Raw genomic sequence first — 21,747 nt, 5'->3', positions numbered from 1 at the left:
CTCAAGGCTGAAGCCTGTGTGGGAGGAATTTTTCTTTCTCTGCTTGAAGCCTTGGCAGACGTCTCTCCAGGAGCCTTCGCTTGGCATCCTGCCTGGGACACAGTGCGTCTTTCTATGCCCCAACAGTTTTGTGTGTGTGTGTGCACATGTGCCTTCAGGTCATTTTGCAATTTACGGCAACCCACAACATTTCATAGGGTTTTCTTAGGCAAGGAATACTCAGAGGTGGTTTTGCTAGTTTCTCGTCAGAAATATAACCTAGGATTTGTTGGCAGTTTCCTGTCCAAGTACAAACTAAGGATGCCCCTGTGTAGCTTCCAAGATCAGATGGGATCTGGTGCCTTTAGAGTATATAGGCCCATTTAGAGTTAATCAGGGCATTTTGCCATAGATCAGTTTTCAGATTTACTTTGGAAGCAATGGTTTCTGAATATATCTTGAAAAGATGTTACTATTTTACTGCAGTTTTGCCATTTACAATCTGTTACCTGAGTTTAATCAAAAGCGTTCACTTTGTATTTGCTATGGAGCAAGCCCACACTAAAAGCACACTTGCATCATTCCAGGGGGAAGGAGGCCATTTTAATTCTATTCCCTAATCCCAGACAACCAAGGCACAAATCTATATCCAGCTTTCTAATTTTTGTACCACTATGCCTAATAAAAACTTCTGGAGAGCTCAAAAGCTCATGTTCCTTCTGCCCCACTCTGTAGTACTTTAAAAGTCCTAATATGAGTAATATGATATTGCAGCTCATCCCTGCTTTTGTAATTCTTTGGCAACACTGCCATTGGGGAAATTAAGGTGTGAGGGGGTCAGTCCTCACACCATAATAATATGTATGTTTCTCTTTCTCTCACACACCCACACTTATAGATTTTAGTGTTTTAAAAGTTATCATAGCCATAAAACTACTCCATGACCCTCTTCAACTTCATAAAGTTGAAAATTTTAACATTAGGACTCTGGCTATTTATGTATACCAACATGCTCTTTCTATTCTTCTAATCTCCCTCACAAAAAAGAAATGCACACATGCTTCATAAATCCTTCCCACAAATGGATCTTTAGAATCTCTCTGAAGTAAATAGACATTCATATTGTTTAGTCAAGTGATGTCTTGTTTAGTCAAGTGATTTTATTTCAGTCCAATTTCATGTAAAATAGAATTCTAGTCTTTCTACTAGAACAGTCACCACCACAGGATATGTTGGGAAGGGCTCCAGCGACTGAGAGGGGTATTACAAGACTCCAACTGTATTCCCTGTTCTGTTTGAAAACTGGAGCAAGCACTGAGGGCTATGAGGTGAGCCTATCTATATTCCAGTTGCATGTGCTATGGATGACACTGCATGGTGTGGAAGCTCCTATTTAATGAAGGACACTAATTTGCTTTACAGTATGATTGCAAATAAAAGATTCCTCTCAACTTCTGTCTCAACAGCATTCACTTTAAATCCTAGCAATCAATGTTTACAAGCACAATCCATTTTGGCAAACTCTACAGAGCAGTGCTTATAAGTTTCTTTGTTTTCTACCTGAAAATTGCTACTTGTATACTCCCCTCGATCAAGGGTCCTGCACTGTTCAAAAGCACAACCTCAAGTTAGTCCGAGGAAATTTTCAAACATATTTTGCCACCCACTCCTGCTCTGGGATAAAAGTGAAGCCTATATACACTTCACACCCTATATACACTTCGGTATGAAAACATGGCGTACGGGTGCAATATTTTTAAAATTCTTTTGCAAACATCAGCATTTGATCCTGAAATGTATAGTTCGCAAAGGTATTTTATATTCCTATAATAAATGTAACATTCAGAAATTATCAAATGAAGGAGAAATTTTAACAATTCAAAAGTTCAATTATACAAACTGTGTATAATGCTCAAGATCCTAAATAAGCATCCTAAATGCAAATTTCTTTGTAACTTTAAAATTAACAATATATTTTAACTAAATTGAAAATTACTGAATGTATCAAGATCATCAAAACTTTTGTGCTCATTCAGCTTTTTGCAACACTAGACTTCATCTGTGTCATTTGTTTCCTAAGACTGTGAACATACCTGTATCCTAATCCAGATAAAATCACCACTAACAACACATGTGCAGCCCAAGGCAGCAGCTGATAGTACACATTCCTGTGTATAGTGCAATGCAGGGAAATATGTGCATCCAGCAGCTTGGAACAATTACTTTTTGGACTCTACTGGAGATGCTAAGAGTCGCAAAAAGTAACTTTGGCAGCCTCTGACCATTTACCCACACTGTGGATGTCTCACAATGTATGAATCTTGTAAGTAAGTGGACATGAAGATGAGGTCGTCAATTAAAGACCCCAATCCAGCAAGGGAATCTGTAAAAGCTATCAGCCCTGCTGACCCAGAATACATGTCCATTGACAGATCATCAAGATTGAGCCATAGGCCAGTTAGTTTTGAATTTAAGCCAAAGTATTTGGCTGACCACTGTGGGAAACAGGATGCTAAGGCAGCTGGGTCATTTTTCTGATCCAGCAGGGCTCATTTTGACATGAATAAAATGAAAACACGACTCTACTACTTCAGCTTAAAAAGGGTATGCATTTTAGAAAAACAGTAATGAACACCTTAATCATGCATCAGGGCATGTGTATTTCCCAGGCATTCTCTGGGACCATCATGTGGTTTTATTTTTCAGGACTACAATCCAAACGGGGAAAACAGACTTGCCAAGAAATTAGTCCCATGGAAGTGGAACTCAACAAGTCTTACATCAGAGCAAACATTTCCAACTGGCCTGTGCAAATGGGACTACTGGCACCAGTATGGAATACATGAAATATATTCATGCAGGAAACTTCCAATCAAACATCCATTTCAAAAAGAAATTAGAAAAAGTTACTGTTTTTGGATCTGAGGTCCAAAAATTATTTCTCCTAAGCTCTAGTTTGAAATAGCTACAGTGTGGAACAGAACAGGATCTACAGTATGGAGCAGAACAAGGGATCACACAGAGCTGAAATATTCATGCTTTCAGAGCTTTCCTGAGATCAGAATAAAAGTTAGTTAGTGTACTAGCCATAGCTGTGTCCACTGCAGACTGGGGGAGCATTCCACGCAGATCCGTCTGGATAAAGCCAATCAAAAGGCTGTGTCTAGGATTGTCCTTGAGTGGAAAACAGAACCAGCCACAGGGGTGGTTAAAACCTCTGACAAAATTCGGTCTTACTTCGCCATAATCCAAGCTGATACCTGTTTTAAAATGAAACACTATCATGAGTTGGAACTCACACATAAAAAATACACCTGCTTCTGTCCACAGGGCAGAATTTTTAAAATTTCACTAGGCTTAACGTTCAAATACTGGACAAACCCACCCCACAAGCAAAGACAACCAGCAATTTCAGCAGCAACTGATGCAGCAAGAGGACCTGTAGGCACCGGTAGGTCTCTTGCAGGTGCAAAAGCAGTTCTGCCGGCCTGATAGCTTTGCCAACTTTTCAGATTGCCCTGTTGCTGCTTAAGATGCAGATGTGGTGGACTACACAAACTGGGGCTTTTGTTATTAAATCATTTGGTAATCCTGAGTCCCAAGAAGTTCCTTCATTAACTGAATAATCGTTTACAAAGATACATAGACACAAGTTCTCTTGAGTTCAAGATGGTTTAATTCCAAGTTAAGTGAGTATAGAATTGCAGATTAGGGGTATTTTGTTCTTGTTTTCCCTCATTCTCTCTCTTGCTATCTCTCACATCTTGGAGATTGTCAATCTCCTCCAAACCATCCTTCTTCAATAAGAAAGTTTGGAGAAGGAGATCTTTTAAGTCAATGTTTAATCTTATATTTTAATTCTATCTTTACCCTATTCAATCTCTCAAGCAGAATGTAGGTTTGGATTTCCCACCTAAGTAGCATTCACATCAAAGGCAGAATTCTCTCTTCTTCCATCAAAGTAGCTGCTGCAATGGGAAAAGTGGTACCTGCCCAAATCGCCAGTTCAAGATTTTACAAAAGGCACGGGATCCATCTTGCAGAAAAAAGCTGGCAAACTGGTCTCATACCTAAAATATCTTGCTTGCCACAATAGCCCAAACAATGCAATCTAATAACTATAAGTAAATTTTCCTTTACTCTAAGTGACTTTTGTGTAGCACTTTCAATTTGCTGAGAATAGAATATTCTTCATGAAATTAACTTTGAGAACACCAGTGACAACAATCCAATCATCTGTTGCAAACAAGAATCTATCAGCCATTTTCAGAAGATTATTGGCAAATTATACAGCAGGAACCCATGGACTACTAGGGGAATCAGGAATGTACTTTAGGGGGTCCATGAAATGGAAGCAATTTTTTTTCTTTAATTTTCTCAGTTTTACTTAGGATTCTTCATGACACAGTGACTTTTGAGGGCAGAATCTAGTCTTTTCATATGTTCTTTGTATTGGTTTTACTAGAGACTAGTCTATGTGACAGAAATCAATTAACTAAATAAAATCTTGTATGTATATGTTTACGTGTATAGTTTTCTGGAGAAAAGGGATCATTATTTTTTTCAAAGGGGTCCATAACAAAAAAAATAAGTTAAGAATCTTAACAGAACTGTTGGATGTCAAAAGATGGTTAATGAGAGATTACCACACGAGAGAAGCCCATCTTCATAGTCTGTTGTGCAGGAGAAGTCAATGAACTCTCTTGGTGCAATGATGTTCCACAACTGACCAGCAGTGGTATAACGCATTAGACAGCAACTCTGCAAAGTGATCAGAAAATGCTACTTGTGTTTACAGCCATACCAAACATTGTACAAACTATTCCTTTAGTTTGTCATGGTTTGTGTCTCTTTAGAATATATTTTCTAAAAAAGCTCTCAACCCCAAAATGATTTTTGGATCAGGAAATTGGGACATTTGTGGTGGAAACAGCACAAGAAGAGGGAGAATGAAGCCTCCCTCTCTCTGGTCCCAATCTGGATTGAAGTCTGCTGTAATTATTATTTCAGGTCAATGTAGGCAAAATAAACATGCCATCAAGCATTTTTGGCTCATCTAGCTTGATTATCTAAAGCACCTTCAATTATTTGTTATTAGAATTAAGCCACTGCAGTGTAGCTCTAATCCACTGGTCCCCAAACTGTGCGCTTTAAGGGATTTTGGACTTCCCAGAATCCCAGACTATTGGCTAATATGGCTGAGGCTTCTGGGAGCTGAAGTCCAAAATCTCTTCAAGGGCACAGTTTGGGGACCACTGCTCTAATTCACCCTTCTACTTTCCCATCAAAAGGATATACTGGTACATGGCTGATGAGGATTCAACTGAACCCCACTCCAACTCCATCCCACCCCCTCCCCAACCGATATAAAATATCTAGGTCTGCAATTGGAGAAAAATCCACTTTCCTACAAATGTTCATGATTAACCAAACTTGCTAAGACAAATAATCTGAACTCTGTTAAATAAGAAACATCTGTAAGAAAGCTCATTTTAGATTCTTATATAAGCGTTAAATGCAGCATGCAACAAAAAATCTCTTTTTAAAATAGATTAAAGTTACACGGGTCATAATTAAGTATGCCTGGCAAGTATAAAAAGCCATAACTGTTGAAAAATCTGCAGGCTATTTGGGGGTTGGGGAGGGGGAGTCCTTTGTTCATGTTCCAGGACTCATTAAGAAGCTGTGCTGAAACCAGGACAGTCCTGCTGAGGGTCACTCCTTGCCCAAGCAATGAGACTTTGAACATTGTGACACGCTTGCAGCTCATCAATCCCTGTTCAGAAGAAATATTCAGTTCACCACACTAAAGTGCAAGGCTGCAACCTCTGCAAGGTTTTTAGTAACTGTGTGTGTATATCTCAAAAGAATATATGCTTTGTGTTAAAGGCAGCAGTGAGGAACCCTCCAGATAGCTAGATTCCAGCTGCCATCAACTCCAGCCAGTATGGCCATCAGGGAGTTGTAATTCACCTGTTTTTGGAGAATAGGGAGGATCTAGCTAGAGTTTTAAACTCCATCAGTCACAATGGGAGTGAGATAAGGTTAGCTCTCTAAGTGAGGTCAAAAAAATGTTAAACTGTTTAAATTTAAGTGGCTCAGGATGCACTAAAACTAGTGCTTAAAATTATTGAGTCTTGACTGAATCATTACAAAATATTTCAGTTCCCCTAGAAGCAAGAGCTTTACTGAAGAATGCCAAAGCCACGGTTATTTTGCTGTTCCAGTATCCCAGTGAGTCCAGTTATTAGAACTCTTGTTAGTGCACCAGACATTTGAGCCCTTAATGCTTTTGTGCAAGAATATAAATTGTGCAGCCCACATGATGTTGTTTAATCTCTCAGCATTTCTCACTATTGGTTGTGATAGCTAAGCTTGCTTGTAGCTGCATTCCAACAATATCCCCCCTCCTCCCTCTTCTGCCCCGCCTCTTATTATTTTTCTCACCCATGTATTGTTTAATTTTGATGTATTGTTATGTATATTTTAACTATGTTTTATTGTTTAATTTTATACTTGGGAGGGAGGGTTGGGCTGGGGTCTTGTGGAGCTTGTTGTTTTTACTGTTGTGTATTGTATAAACTTTGTTGTTACCCACCTCTATCCCTAAAATGGAAGAGGCAGAATATAAATAAATATTTTATTATTATTAAACAATTCAGGACAAATGCCTCATGGATGGAAGACGAGCATTGTTTTTCCAATCCATAAGAAAGGAGACGGGAACGATCCACAAAACTACCGGCCAATCAGCTTACTTGATATTACTTCAAAGCTATATGCTCAACACTTGCTTTGCAAGTTAACGGACTGGCTACAATAAACAAGTCATATATGAAGAACAGGCAGCACTATAGATCAGTGTTTTACATTAAGCCATGTTGTAAGGAAGTATACCAAGGAAAATAAGAAACATGTCTATGCAGCTTTCATTGATCTTACAGCTGCTTTCGATTCTATTAACAGAAATAGATTATGGGGAAAGCTACACATCTTAGGGGTTGATATCAGACTTTTAAGATTGATACGGGAACTAAATAGCCATATGAGGGTTAGAGTCAGTTTAAATGGTTCCCTGACAGAAGTCTTAAAAATAACCCGAGGAGTGAAACAGGGATGCCTTCTGGCACCTACCCTCTTTAACATCTATATGAATGATCTGGTATGTTTCTTATCTTCAGCTGATTCTCCCTTCCCTGGTTATCATGTATGTAGATGATTTAGTGTTCATTTCCCTATCTCGTTTAGGTCTCAAAAATCTATTGAATGCTTTCAGTATCTATTGTCATCAAGACCACTTGTCAATAAACTACTCCAAAACCAAGGTAATGGTATTCGGCAGAAACTCTCCAAAGCACAAATGGATCCTAGACCAACATAACATAGAACAAACCCAACTATTCAGATATCTGGGCATAGTTTTCAGTGAGTCTTGGAAAACCAAAGGGAGGCAGTAAAAATGAAAGCTGACAAAACAGTCAAAGCCTTGTTGAAATTCTATTACAACCAGGGAAGCCAGTTGATTGAACCTGCCTTAAAAATGTTCAACAGCAAACTCATTGCCCAGATGCTTTATGGTGCAGAAATATGGGGATCAGATATCAACACTTGGCAAAGCCTCAGAAATATTATGAGAAAGCTCTGCACTTTACCAAATGGAACTCCTGCACCTTTTTTGCGCACTGAATTTGGATGCCCAGCAGTTAAAACAAGAATAGATTTCACACAGATAAGATATTTTAAACATATTGCTACCTTATCAACTAATCATCTCCCAGCATTGTGTTACTTGGAAATGTGCAACAACCAGTTCTGGAAATTTTCAAATTCTTTTACAAAAATATAACTTTTCTGAGTTTAACACTGTTATTGCCATGGATAAGAGGCAATTAAGAGAATTCCTTTTTTGAACTGATTCAAGAAAAGATCTGCAGTCAATTAGGACTTCACAATTTTCCTTTTGGTTCTCCTTTTTGAAGATTGAACATTTTAGAGCCAGATATTTGACTAAACTCAAGTCGCCTACTTTAAGAATTGCCTTCACTGAGCTACAACTTCAATTAATAACTACTGCAGTTCTAGATGGATGCTACAACAAAGTGCCTTTTGAGAACAGACTGTGCAGCTGCAGTCAGCCTCAGGTGGAGGATATTGTTCACTACTTGTTAATTTGTCCATTGTACAGCTACCCTAGAAAGAAATTTTTAACACCCTTCCTTGCTGATAAACAAAAGTGTAAGTTCTACTCTTAATTCGGTCCAATTCCTTTTGAGTGACACCAATGACTATGTAACACATAGAGTGGCTCTTTTTGCCATGGCTGCAAAAAAGATTAGAAAGAGAGAGTTAAATAAAATTGCCATAAATTGCCAGGGAGACACCAAGTATTAATTAGATTTTATGATTATATCATATATTTCCTGATATCCAGGAAAGGTGTCTCTTTTTCCTTTTGTCCTTTTTAACAGTTAACTATATTTAACTGCACATTAAATGTTGGGACATTTTTTTGTCCTTTGTATTCTGTGCCTTTTGTTTTAAATGTTAAATGTTTTATGCTTTTTGATAAGCTCATTTTGTCATGGCCTTCAGCTAGTACAATAAATGTTAACTTGAAACTTATTATTATTATTATTATTATTATTATTATTTGGAAAGTCATGTTGATTCCTATCCCTGCTTTAGGACAAGGTAGCAGGGAATGTTACTCAGAGGATTATGTACAAAGCATGTACATGCATGGGCATATACGTTAACTTTTTTACTGTCCGTTAGAAGTTAAAACATTGTAAGTGCTATACCAAAGACTCAATAAATATATCAACAGAACTCCTAGCTATGAACACATGATGGGCAAAGCATTACCTCTTCAAACTCATCAACAATTTCCATTGTGGTCATCAGACTGTCCCAGTGTAGTCGATAAGGTCCAGGGCGGATATGATCTACTATTCTGTTGGTGACATCTTCTACAATTCCTTGTGTTTTGTAGCTATAGAACCAGATTTAGCACAATGAAAATGTTATGACTTTTAATTTTTTTTCACTGACCTGAAGTAGGAGAACTCAAATATGTAAGTCACAGAATCACAGATTTGGAAGAGACCATAAGGACCATTCACTCCAACTCCCTGCCATGCAGGAAGTTGCAACCAAAACCAAAGAAGGAGACTCTACCACACTTCAAGGCAGTATATTCCACTTTCAAAAAGCTCTTACCATCAGAAAGTTTTTCCTGAAGTTTAGTTGGAAGCTACTTTCTGGTAGTTTGGATCCATGTCCTAGTCTCTGAAGCAGCAGAAAACAAGCTTGCTTGCTTCTTCAAAATGACATCCTTTCAAATATTTAAACATGGCTATCATATCACCATTTAATCTTCTCTTCGCCAGGCTAAACATACCCCGCTACCTAAGTCATTCCTAATAAGGCATGGTTTCCAGATCTTTCACCATTCTGGTCACTCGCCTTGGGACATGTTTCAACTTGTCATTATAATTTTGTTATTAGCACAACCTAGACAATTTGGGAGCATTTTTCTCCTTGTCAACTCTGATGCACTTTCTCTCAGATTAAACAATCTCCTTCTTTCAAAGCAAAAGATTATTGTCTATGAACAGTGACAGCAAGATGCCACATTGCATTCCACTTATTTGCTCTGAATCAAAGGGCAGGAATTTATTCTATCTCTCAGAGTTTTTTTTAATTCACTTTAATTTTTAAAGTCTCCAAAATTATTGCACCAAAGGAATGATAGTACGAGGTCTACTCAGCCACAGAGAATGGCAAAAATAACATACAAATAAAAGACTGTCCCTACCCTTTAAGGAATTAGATGGAATAAAGGCCATGCAACTTGCCATCAAGTTGCCTTATGGGCACAAATTAGCCCACAGCTGAGTGTAAGACTTCTGTATTTGTATTCTGTAGGATGTCACCATGGCAGTTAAAGTGGAACCATAGTGCCGTAATTGTATATTGTGTAAAGACCTCTGATTTTTAAGGCTTATTTAAAAACAGTCAGGGAGGGAGCTATGTGCACATTGACTAAGATCCTATTGAACAGTTGCCTTTGTGGTCTTCTCCAACTCCATGATTCTATGATTCTACCAACAATAGTTAGGAAGATTAGTTCACTAAAGATATGATCCACCAAGTCTGTCCGCACAAACTCTGTTAAAATGAATGGGAACCACACAAGAATAAAAAAAATGATTGAAGGTCCTCAATATTTAGTGATGAAAATGTTAATATTGTGCCACATACATTATTGGTTCAATATTAGCAGTACTGTGGTGCCAATTATGTTTCCTCAGCCTCTAGAGCAGTGGTTCCCAACCTGTGGGTCGCGACCCCTTTGGGGGTCGAACGACCCTTTTACAGGAGTCGCCTAAGACCATTGGAAAACACGTATTTCCGATGGTCTTAGCAACAGAGACACCACCTCTCTATCCGTCTCCTGAACATACACACTCGGAGTCTCAATGGCCTCAATTAATCCCAGACAGATGCTCTGCCCCCCCTCCCTCCCCCCCAGGCTCCTCACACCCAGCATCCCACCCACCCCTTCGTCTCCTTCCTTCCTTCCTTCCTTCCTTCCTTCCTTCCTTCCTTCCCATTCTCTTCTCTCCAGCCACAAAACAAAACGTGGCTCTACCATGGCTTCCCCCAACCTCAAAATCGGGGGTGGGGGGTGGACGACGAGGCTGCTCCCGGCTCCTTGGCGCTCTCTCTCTCTCTCCTTCACTCTCTCTCGCGCACCTCCCCCTCCTCCCTCTTCTAACCATTCCTCCTCTTCCTCCTCCTTTCTACAGAGAGTGCACGAGCAGCCACACACGGTGCAAGGGAAGCACCTTCTCCTCCTCTCTCTATGTCCCCCTTCCCTAACCCTCCTCCTGCTCCTTCTCAGCCTGCCCTTTCGCCACACTCTCCTTCCTGCTCCCTCCCTCCCTCCTATTTGAACTACCATTCATTCCTGAGAGGGTGCCTTTTCCTCCTCCTTCCCCACCTCCCCTTCTTCTTTCATCACCCCTTCCCTGTCTTTTTGAACTACCTTCCCTATATTTGGGGGGGGTGTCTTCTGCTCTTTCTTTCTTCTCTCTTCTCCTCCAGGGTGACTAGAGGTCTTCCTCACTGCAATGGCGGACAAGGCACCCCGAAATAATGGGCTTTGAGGAAGAATGGAGGACATGACCAAACAACAGCTAAAGACACTCCTATAAATATAAATCCCTGCTTCTTAGTCCTGCTCATAATGGAGAACAGTTTGGAATTCTTCCTGGACAGGAGATTGAAATGTAGGGTGTGTCCTGGAAAAGGAGGATGCCTGGCTACCCTGTTTCTCCCTCCCCTTTTGAACCATTGTCCCTTCCTTTGGGGGGCGTCTTCTGTTGCTCTCCTTTGCTTTTTCTCCTTTATCTTTTTCTCCATCCATTTATGGGGCTTTGTGTTTCCTCAGACCCCAAGGACTCCAGATGCTTCCACTCCCAGCAGAATTCACCAGAGAGCACACACTCTCAGCCTCAGGGGAAGGCCATGGCAAACCCCCTCTGAACAAATCTTGCCAAGAAAATGACACATTAAATGCCTTTTCAAAAGCATTGAGCATTGAACACTGGGTTCAAATCCCTGCTTGGCCATGGAAACCCACTGGGTGACCCTGGGCAAATCACACTCTCTCAGCGTCTGGAGTAAGCCATGGCAAACCCCCTCAACAAATCTTGCCAAGAAAACTCCATGATGGATTCACCTCAGGGTTGCCATAAGTCAGGAAAGGACTTGAAGGCACTCATCACCACCAACAACAAAGCTCATTCACTGCCAAGTGAACTTATTTCTGCTTCTCTGTGTGCAGAACTAGGCTGCCTGTGGGACTAAAGAAGGAATTAGCAAACTAGTCTTAAACCATTTTACATCAGCAGTCCAGAGAGAAGTGGCAACCCATGGGCCAAATTCATTTTGAAATACTTTTATTATTTTTTTTATTATTTTTTAAAAAGTAGTTTCCCTACAGTACAAAAAATGCACATTCACATTCAGAAAGTGTGTACATCCTGCATATCAGATATTTACATTACGATTCATAACAGTAGCAAAATTACAGTTATGAAGTAGCAAAACCAAAAAATAATAATTTTATGGTTGGGGGTCACCGCAACATGTGAACTGTATTAAAGGGTCACGGCATTAGAAAGGTTGGGAACCACTGCTCTAGAGCAGTGATTTCCAAATTTGGGTTCCCGGATGCTGGTGATCTACAACTCCCAGAATCCTTAACCACTGGCTAAAGTGGCTGTAGCTTCTGGAAGTTGAAGTTCAAGAACTGTGGACCAAGGCCTGAATCCAACCATTAAACCCAGCTAAAGTAGAATCGTTGAATTAATAAGAACATAGCAATACTTATGTACCATTTATTCAGTGGGTTTATTAGATTTAAGCTTGAATCGCTATGAGAAAAAAACAGGTAGAGAATATTAGACTGAACTGTGGACAGTTGTTGGCCAAAAGCATCCAGCACTGGAGGTCATAGTGTCTAAGGACAGCATGCACTAAGGAAAGAGCCACTGCTGCTACAATTTGGAAACACACAAGCACAAATACAAACACAAACAGATACACCTATCTAGCAGAAATTATATTTATAAAAGAGTAACTTACAGGCACCCACTGAATTCTTCTGAAGGTTTACGCCAAACTGTTGTATCCTTCTGTAGAAGAAAATTAAGGATCATGGTTTTTACACTCCATTAAAATTTATCAATCATTATTTACTCCTTTGAAAATGAAAATAAAATGAAGATGTCATAAAATACATTTTAAACAATAGGCCTACCAGAAGGAAATTTTCAGATAATACACATCTTTTAGAAGCTGATTAAGCACACAAACATTACTTCAACTGTCATTTTTTAAAAATAAATAAATTTTAAAATAAATCCGTTTATCTTTCTTCACTCACTAACTAACTGAAGGCACAAGTATATCGAATATAGGTTTGTGTATGTCCTTACAGACCATTGAGTCCAGCGGTCCCAACATTTTCTGTGCTGCAGACACCTAGGAAATGTTTGATTAATGTTCACACCCCCACAAAAGTATTGTTGTATTTGAAGATGAAGAGATCTAAAGTCTAATTTTTGTACCACAGTTCTGTACCAGTGCCAGTGTAGGCTTCCAGGACTAATTTGAAGTGCTGGTTGTTACCTTTAGTTATGGAAGCCACACTGGGTCCCATCCTGGGAGAAAGGAGGTATAGTGATACAGTAAATAAAAAATAAAATAAAATAAATGGTTTGACACTAAGTTATCTGAAGGACTGTATCCATAAAAAAAAAGCTTCTAGGCTGCTACGATCAACCACAAGATATCCATCTAACATGTCCACCTATAAGATCCATGATGGTGGTACACACAAGAGACGGGGTCCTTTCAGTGGTAGCCTCATCCTTATGGAAAGCCAAAATCCTATTGGATCAAATTGCTCACACAACAAAACATAGCACAAGTGGGTTGATATATTTGCTGCTCATACAAGACACCCCAGACACTATTGTGCAAGTAAACAGCCATCTTTGCCAATGGCAATCGCTAGCATCTAATGAAGATTTCCCTACTGCCACTGTTCAAGAGGATCTTAGTCAATGTGCACATAGCTCCCTCCCTGACTGTTTTTAAATAAGCCTTAAAGATCAGAGGCCTTTACACAATATACAATTACGGCACTATTGTTCCACTTTAACTGCCATGGTGAAATCCTATAGAATGCCAGATTTGCCTTTTAAGGAGCTATATTTAGAGTTCTCAGCAAAAATGTTCTAGAGTCTCACAAAACTACAACCCCAAGATTCCACTGGACAGAACCAAATGGAATCATAGTGTGTGAAATGGTCCCTCGGTGTTGCAAACTGCTGTTAGTTAAATGTAAACTCAGCAGTTGTCACTATTCCTGTTTTCCTGTTTTAATTGTTTAAATATTTTAATGTATTGCATTTTATATGTTTTTGTTTCAGCTTTAGATTCTGTGAATGGCTTTGGATATATGTCACCTCAAAATGTAATTCAGAAATATTTTAAATAAATCAACAATAGCAAATCAAGACACAAGAGAAAGCATTCCTCCTCAATCAAGACCATAGGATGAAGCATGTCAACAGCTCTGTCGCCCCAACATCGCAGCTAACTAGTAACAAAGCATCAGTGTTGTGTAAATACCACCGCTACACGGTTGACACAAATATTTAGATGCTAGAAAAACATGCCAGGAAAAATTTGTATTAATATGATAGGATCCAAAACACAGTTCACCTTTTAACTAGGCAGAATTAAATTATTTATTTACTTTGACTTCTGCTTAGAAATGGACCAGTAGCCAGTTTCAACAAGACTCACATGATCCTTATAACTAACCCTGATCAACAGCTTGGCTGGAACATTTTGAACTTACTGTAGTTTCCAAACACTTTCCAAAGGCAGCCTCATGCAGAGTGCAATATAGTCGTCCAAACAGGCTATAATTAAGGCATATGTCACTGGAACCAGATCTGATTTCTCAAGGAACAGATGCAGCTGGTATACTACTTTTAAAGGTGCAAAGGTACTGCTAAGATTAATTTAGAAGAACTCTGCATACCAGAAAAATATTATAATTATGTGAGCTCTTGATTTCCATTCTCAGCCACAGTCAAAGAATCTTTGTCAGGTGTAAAAAAGAATGTACTTCCCCAAACCTTGTTCACCACACCACACACTTTCCTTCAGTGCTCCACATTTTGTGGAAAAATTAGGAATCACTCCCATCTGTTGTCCTATTTTTCTGATCCCATCAAAAGTAAATTTTCAGCTCTGTACTTTGAGGTACAGCATCAACCACCACATGGTTTCTTATCAAAGCAGATGAACCTGCCAAAGTTATGCCACAGTAACTTACTGTTTTCTTAGCAATTTTCCACTCACTCTCTTCAATGTTGTAGTACTGGATGACGGTATTTTTTAGCTTTGTAGCCAGAGAACCCACATCAGGAAAGTCTGCCATTCTTTTTTTTGTTTCCTATAGAAAAGCAAGAGGCAAAGATTACAAAGGAGGTATTTATTTGTTTTTTTCAGTTTCCTGATAATTGCTCTTACCATAAATGACCTCAGCTTATCTCCAGATTTTCTCAGTTACAGGACTCTTCCAAAGGAACATCTCACTGCTACAATATGATTCATTTAAAGGGTCCTAAGTACCAAGATACTTTCTTATTGAAGTGTCTTACAATTAAAAGCATCTATACTAACAAACAAAAAAACCCATTTAAAACCACAATGTATTGGCATAGGAAAAGTAGCCCAATTTTGCTTATGCTACTTATAGATCCTAGCATTCAGGTACCCAAATTTCCATTTGCTGTAGTTATGTGCCTTCAAGTCAGCTCTTACATATGGAGACCCTATCATAGGGTTGTCTTGACAAAATTTATTTAGAGGAGATTTGCTGTTGTCTTCCCTGAGGACGAGAGAGTGTGACTCATCCAAGGTCACCCAGTGAGTTTCTATGGCTGAGTGGGGATTCGAACTCCAGTCTCCCAGAGTTCTAGTCCAATACTCAAACCACCTCACTAGAGGCCACTCTTAAATAACAGCTTGGCTTCAGTCTCATATCTCTCTGTGATATCTGAACAACTAAGCAAATGACAGCCAGGGTGACAGTGTGTGACTCATGAGAATAAGCCAAAAATGACATCAGACCAGATGAGCTAAATCAGAGGAGATTATCAAAGGACAGAAGAAAACAAGGAGAGCTGGCTGATCCAATACTTGGAATCCAATACTTTATGCTGATGGTCTACACCAGGCTCCCCACCCTCAGATATCCTTGCTAAGGGGGAAAAGGCTTGTGGTCCAACACATCTGGAGGATGCAAGAATGGGAAAGCATAATCTGTCCTTGAGTCAAAACCTGACACAAAAATTAATCCATATTTCTTTGTATTATTATTATTAGTAGTAGTAGTAGTAGTGTATTTATTTATACCCCACCCTTTTCACAACATTGGGACTTGGAGCTGCTTACAAGATTAAAACAGTACAATTAAAACCATAGAAAAGGGTTATATGAAAACAGAATTAAATTAGTAGTATTGTTACATCTCTTAACAACAGAAACTGAAATGTTTTCAGTCAGTCCATCTTTGCAAGACATATTTTCACTTGATGGTTCCTACAAAGATATCACTTCTGCACAGTACAGCCATGTGTACATCACATATACACTGACAGACACTCATCCATATGTTTTACAACATGTCTGCTCAGTGCACATGACTATATGCATGTGATTTTCCCAGATATTATTATTTTCTGCACAGGAAATCACTATGTGCAAAGAAGCCCTTCCTTTCCAGGCCCATAGCGCTGTAAATAGATTGTGTAAATTAATTATTATGAAGCTGCTTTTACAGTTCCTCCTCAGGAGGGAAATGAAACTGCAGTGGAGGACAAAACAGCAGAGATATAGGCTGCAGATTCAGAAAGGAGAAGCTCTGTTTTTAGGTTGCTTTTCTGCCAAGTTGGCTATCACTTGACTACAGAAACAGAGCCATCTCAGTGCATGCAGGATTACTTGGAAATAAAACTCATCACTATGAATGGAGCTTAAAGCTAATACAATGTGCCTAAGTAAGAAATCTGCATACATACATTTGCATACAATACAAACATTCTAAAACAAATGCAAGGAAAGAGGAGGAAGAATCTTTTGAGATGAAGCTTGCAATCTGCTATTTTTATAAATCCACCTTGAGTCCCTGTACTGAGAGGAAGACAAGATATAAATAAATAAAATAATAATAATGGCCCTTGAGGTCTCTTCCAACTCTATGATTGTATGATTCAATATACTATATTTTAAATTTTGAAAATTATATGGGACATTTTTTTAAAAATTAATTGACTAAAACAATCAATTAAGCAGTTCAATCCTACTTATCTGAATGTACAAAACTGTCTTCTAGTAATTTATCCAGCTAATTTTTGCTAACCTGAGCATAATGCTAAAGATGCTGGTTCAGAAGTAAGTTCTACCAAATTCTGTTAGACCAGTTCTTTAAAACTGCACCATTAGCTCAGCTGCCCAAATGCCTATTTGATCCAGCACTGTGTTCTCAGGGGGGTGTTGTGTTTGTTATCAAGATCAAAATCCGATAGGAAGTTTGCAGTGATGGCTTCCCTTCTCCTTTTGTGTCGTGTCTTTTTAGATTGTAAGCCTGAGGGCAGGGAACCGTCTAATTAAAGAGATTGTATGTACAGCGCTGTGTACATTTACAGCGCTTTATAAATAAAAGTTAATAATAATAATAATAATAATAATGGCTTTCACGTCAGTGGCATGGTGAATCAAAGCCTGAACTTTGTGCTGGCCAAGGCACTAAACCCATTTTGAAGAGAGGGTTCAGCACCCAAGACAGCAATTCTAAAGTGAAGATAGCACAGATCCTGGATCCCTGTCCCACTTGCCACTGCAAAACAGCACCTTCCTTTCCCATTCCTAGCAACTAGCATTTAGAAGTATAGCGTCTCCAGTACTGAAAGTCAAATAAAACAATAGTCCTGAACAGTAACCACTGATAGCCCTTATTCTGCACGAACATCTTTTACAACATCCATCTTATTTTTTTGTGCTGGCCCTGCACTCACCCTGGCTTAGGTTTCATGGTCTAACTGGCAAGGCAGAAGCAGGCGACAAATAAAAACAACTGAGAATATTGGTATCTTTTGTCCAAACATGCAATGAAAGGCCTATCGAGGGGAAGCAGTTGTGGGATGGGAATGCAAGAGTCAACCAGGCACCCCAATTTCCCTCTCAGATTTGTCTCTGCCAGGCATCAGGACTCCCTTCAATCTGCAACTCTATTATTTAAAAGCATTGTTATGGTTATTGTTGTTGCTGTGTGCCTTCAAGTTGTTGTATCTCACACTCAAACCACAACACCACTGATGTGTGATGTAGTGGTTTGAGTGTAGGATTAGGCCACTGGGAGACCAGAGTTTGATTCCTAGCGTGGCCATGAAAACTAATTGGGTGACCTTAGGCATGTCAGACTCTGTTATTTAAAGATGTAGCCCTGTTAGTCTGAAGAATCTGTATGTAGAGAGATCTTGTAGTACCTTTGAGACTCGCTAAAAGAAAGGAGTTGGTAGCATGACCAAATGCATCTGAGAAAGCAGACTGAAGACTAGGAAAGGTCATACTGCCAACTTATTTCTTTCAGTGAGTCTCAAAGGCACTACAAGATCTCTCTACTCTGTTATGATTTTTATTACTGTTTATTTATATAGTGCCATAAATCTCAGCCTCCATTTTGAATTGATTCATTCGTCAATGTGAACCACAAGTAGGTTGTTTTGTTTTATTTTGCAGCAAGAAAATGCGATCGGGACAAATGTAGTGTGAACCACACTCCACTGCTGAACCGATCTATTGATTTGGATTGCAACGCAATTTATTTGTAAGTGGGAATGCGGCTGTATTCTATCATACAAATAACATATATATATATATATATATTGGCTATTTGTATGATAGAATACAGCCGCATTCCCACTTACAAATAAATTGCATTGCAATCCAAATTGAGATTTATGGCACTATATATATATATCACCATAAGTACTATTACACTATATAAGGAAGTTTCGTAGAGTAAGAATAGCCACAATCCATTGCAGAAGAGCACAACCTCACTATCTATTTTGGGGTTTATCTGCTTATCTGAGTGTCATGAAACCCTGAGAAGGTGCAACACCAGAAGAATATGCAAGAAAAGCAAGGCAAGCTTTTAATGTGTAATCATGGGGTGGCTTTTCTATGGGAAAACACTTCTATGGGACTGTTCCTTATAATGGTGGGTATTGTGGTTTTAATGTTTGTCATTTTATATTGTTAATTTTATATTGTTTGTCATTTTATAGTGTGTGTGTGTGTGTGTGTGTGTGTGTGTATATATATATATATATATATCTGTAAGCTGCTCTGAGAGCCTTTAGGGCTGAAGAGCAGGGTATAAATAGTGTACTGTATATAAATAAATAAATTATACACACACACACACACACACACATATATATATATATATATATATCAGTATTATATAATATATATTATACATATACACATATATATTATAATATTGATATATATAATGTATATATTTGTGTGTGTGTTATTTGTTTATTTATTTACAGTATTTATACCCTGCTCTTCAGCCCTGAAGGCTCTCAGAGTGGCTTACAGTGGCTTACAGTCTTATACACACACACACACACATATATATATATTATATTGAAACCATGACAGGTCATGAAATGTATAATCTGACTAACTTTTACTTGTTTTATTGCCATCTGTTTTTTGGAATCTTTCTTTGTGAGCCGCCTTGGGTCCGTTTCTGGGAGAAAGGCGGCCTAGAAATCAAATGCATAAACAGCGCCTTCCCCAGATGTTTGGGACCCCAGCCTCCTCCCTCCTCCTCCTGCTGCTCTCAATGGGAGTCAATGGGAGATGCCACCCTCCCCTTCTGGCCCTGGCTCCCACCATTTCAAGGGTCCTCCTCTCACACTTTCAGCCCCCAAGGAAGCCTTGGGAAGACAGGAGCCACCCTCCTGCGGTCATATTTTCCATACTTTCCATAAAAAAACCCGAACCCTGCTCTGGAACACGTTCACACGTGACGCTGAGACCCGTGTCTCCTCACCTGGGTTTCGGTTCCGACGATGCTCCTCTCCCTCTCCTTTTCTCTTCGCCTTCGCCTTCTCCTCTCGCCAGGTCGAGCTACTCATCCCGTCAGCCAATCAGCGCTCGGCCGGCATCCCTCCGCCAGCCAATAGCAGCGCGCCTTTTCTCCCGGCCTCATGAGGAAAACCCTGGACGAAGCCACGCCCCCTCCTCATCTTCCTCCTCCTCCTCCTCTTTTCTATATGTCAACTGCGAAACGGACGACAGGAGCTGTGTCCTCATTGGCTGCGGAGGCGGGGAGGTAGGCGGGACGAGGCGCGGCGATTGGCCAATATGAAGATGGAGTGACAAAGTGGGGAAAGAGGGACCAACCCGGGAGGGGAGGGCGGTGACGTCATGTGTTGTTAGGCTCAAATGTGTTCCATGTGGTCAATTGAGTCCTTGGGAAAGACATTAGGGCAGAAGAGGAAACCCCACTGTGACTAGGCTCCTCAGGGGCATCTACACTGTGGAAATGATGCAGTCTGATAATATTAATATTAATATTAATAATCCAGTTTGAGACCGCATTTACTGCCCTGTCTCAGTGCTAGGGATTCCTGGGGATTGTAGCTGGTTGTGGCACCAGAGCTATCTCTGACAGAGGAGGCTAAAAACTACATTTCCCAGAATTCCTTAGCACTGAACCAAGAGAGTTATAGCAGTCTCAAACTGGATTATTTCTGCTGTGTGTTTTGGGCCATAGGCCACAGATGATACGGCTTTGAGTGCTGTAGCTCCATCCTCTGCAATCCTGGGGTTTGTAGTTCCACAAGGTCCTTAGCCTTCTCTGCCACAGAATGCAAAGTGCTTCACCAAACTACAAATCCCGGGATTCTGTAGCATGGAGCCATGGCAGTTAAAGTGGGGTCAAACTGCATTATTATTTCTACAATGTAGATGCACCCCACAACCAGAGAAGCCACAGCTCACAGACCTGAGCATGATAAGTTCATGATAAGAGTGACTTGGAAGTCTCTCATTCATAGGGTCACTATAAATCCAGACCGTCCTGAGGGCAATTCACTGCCACAACTCACTGTCATGCAGAAATGATACAGCTTAAAATGTGTGGCACACTGGCTAGAGCTTGGCCCTGTGGTGCTGAAATAAGATACACCAGAGATGCCCACACTTTGGCTCTCCAGATGTTTTGGACTGCTTGAAATCTCAAAGATGGTTGAGGCTTCTGGAAGCTGAAGACCAAAATACCTGGAGTCCCAGAGTTTGGGAATCACTGATATAGACTGCGTCTGCAGGAGATCTTGGGAGTTCTAGTATGCAACAAGCCATGAGAGGCCTTTGGGCAGTGCCTGTCTGTCTCTCCTTGCCTGATCTATCTCACAGGATGTGTGTGTTGTGTGCCTTCAAGTCATTTCTGACTTATGGAGACCTAAGGAGAACCTATCATAGAGATTTCTTGGCAAGGTTTGTTCGGAGGAGGCTTGCCATTGCCTTCCTCTGAGGCTGAGAGAGTGCAACTCACCCAAGGAACCCTTGCCTTCAGAGTCACAGTCCAACACTCAAACTACTACGCCACGCTGTCTCTCACATAGGAGATTATCAGATGGGGAAAACCAGAGAAGAAAAAGGCATACTCCCAGCAAAATCATGGATCACGCTGAAGATTGTCAGATCATGTTGCGCTTATCCAGGACTCAACCCATGAAGATCTAGGAATGGTCCAGCAACAAACCATTCCCCATGAATGGTTTGTTGCTGGTCCATTCCTAGATCTTCATGGGTTAAGTCCTGGATAAGCGCAATCTTCAGTACTTCAGTACGCAGTCTTCTTTGCTGGGAATATTCCTTTTACTCTTGGCTTTCCCCCACCCATCTGATAATCTCCATAGTTGTAATAACAAGGGAAGGAAAAGAACCACTTGTCTGATAATCTCTATCGTTGTAATAACAGGGGAAGGAGAAGAACTGTGCACTTTATCTCTGGTGGAGAAAAAGTGAGATATAATCAATAAATTTTAAAAGTGCAGAAGACTGAGGTGACAGGTGCCATTTCAGAAT

General features: G+C 39.9%; 1 protein-coding gene across 1 annotated transcript; it reads right to left on the bottom strand.

The window, feature by feature from the left end:
- Window positions 1–769: 769 nt before the first annotated feature.
- On the bottom strand, window positions 770–19,893 carry STARD4 (StAR related lipid transfer domain containing 4). Its single transcript, XM_042455234.1, has 6 exons — window positions 19,706–19,893; window positions 14,903–15,022; window positions 12,634–12,683; window positions 8,845–8,971; window positions 4,626–4,740; window positions 770–3,239 (listed from the first exon to the last, which is right to left on the bottom strand). The coding sequence occupies exons 2-6, from the start codon at window positions 15,005–15,007 to the stop codon at window positions 3,013–3,015; spliced, it is 624 nt and encodes a 207-aa protein (XP_042311168.1). The 5' UTR covers window positions 15,008–15,022; window positions 19,706–19,893; the 3' UTR covers window positions 770–3,012.
- Between the last annotated feature and the right edge of the window lie 1,854 nt (window positions 19,894–21,747).

The sequence above is a fragment of the Sceloporus undulatus genome, chromosome 2, assembly GCF_019175285.1.
Source record: "Sceloporus undulatus isolate JIND9_A2432 ecotype Alabama chromosome 2, SceUnd_v1.1, whole genome shotgun sequence".
Lineage (NCBI taxonomy): Eukaryota > Metazoa > Chordata > Lepidosauria > Squamata > Phrynosomatidae > Sceloporus > Sceloporus undulatus.
This window is presented reverse-complemented; position numbering and strand designations above follow the sequence as displayed.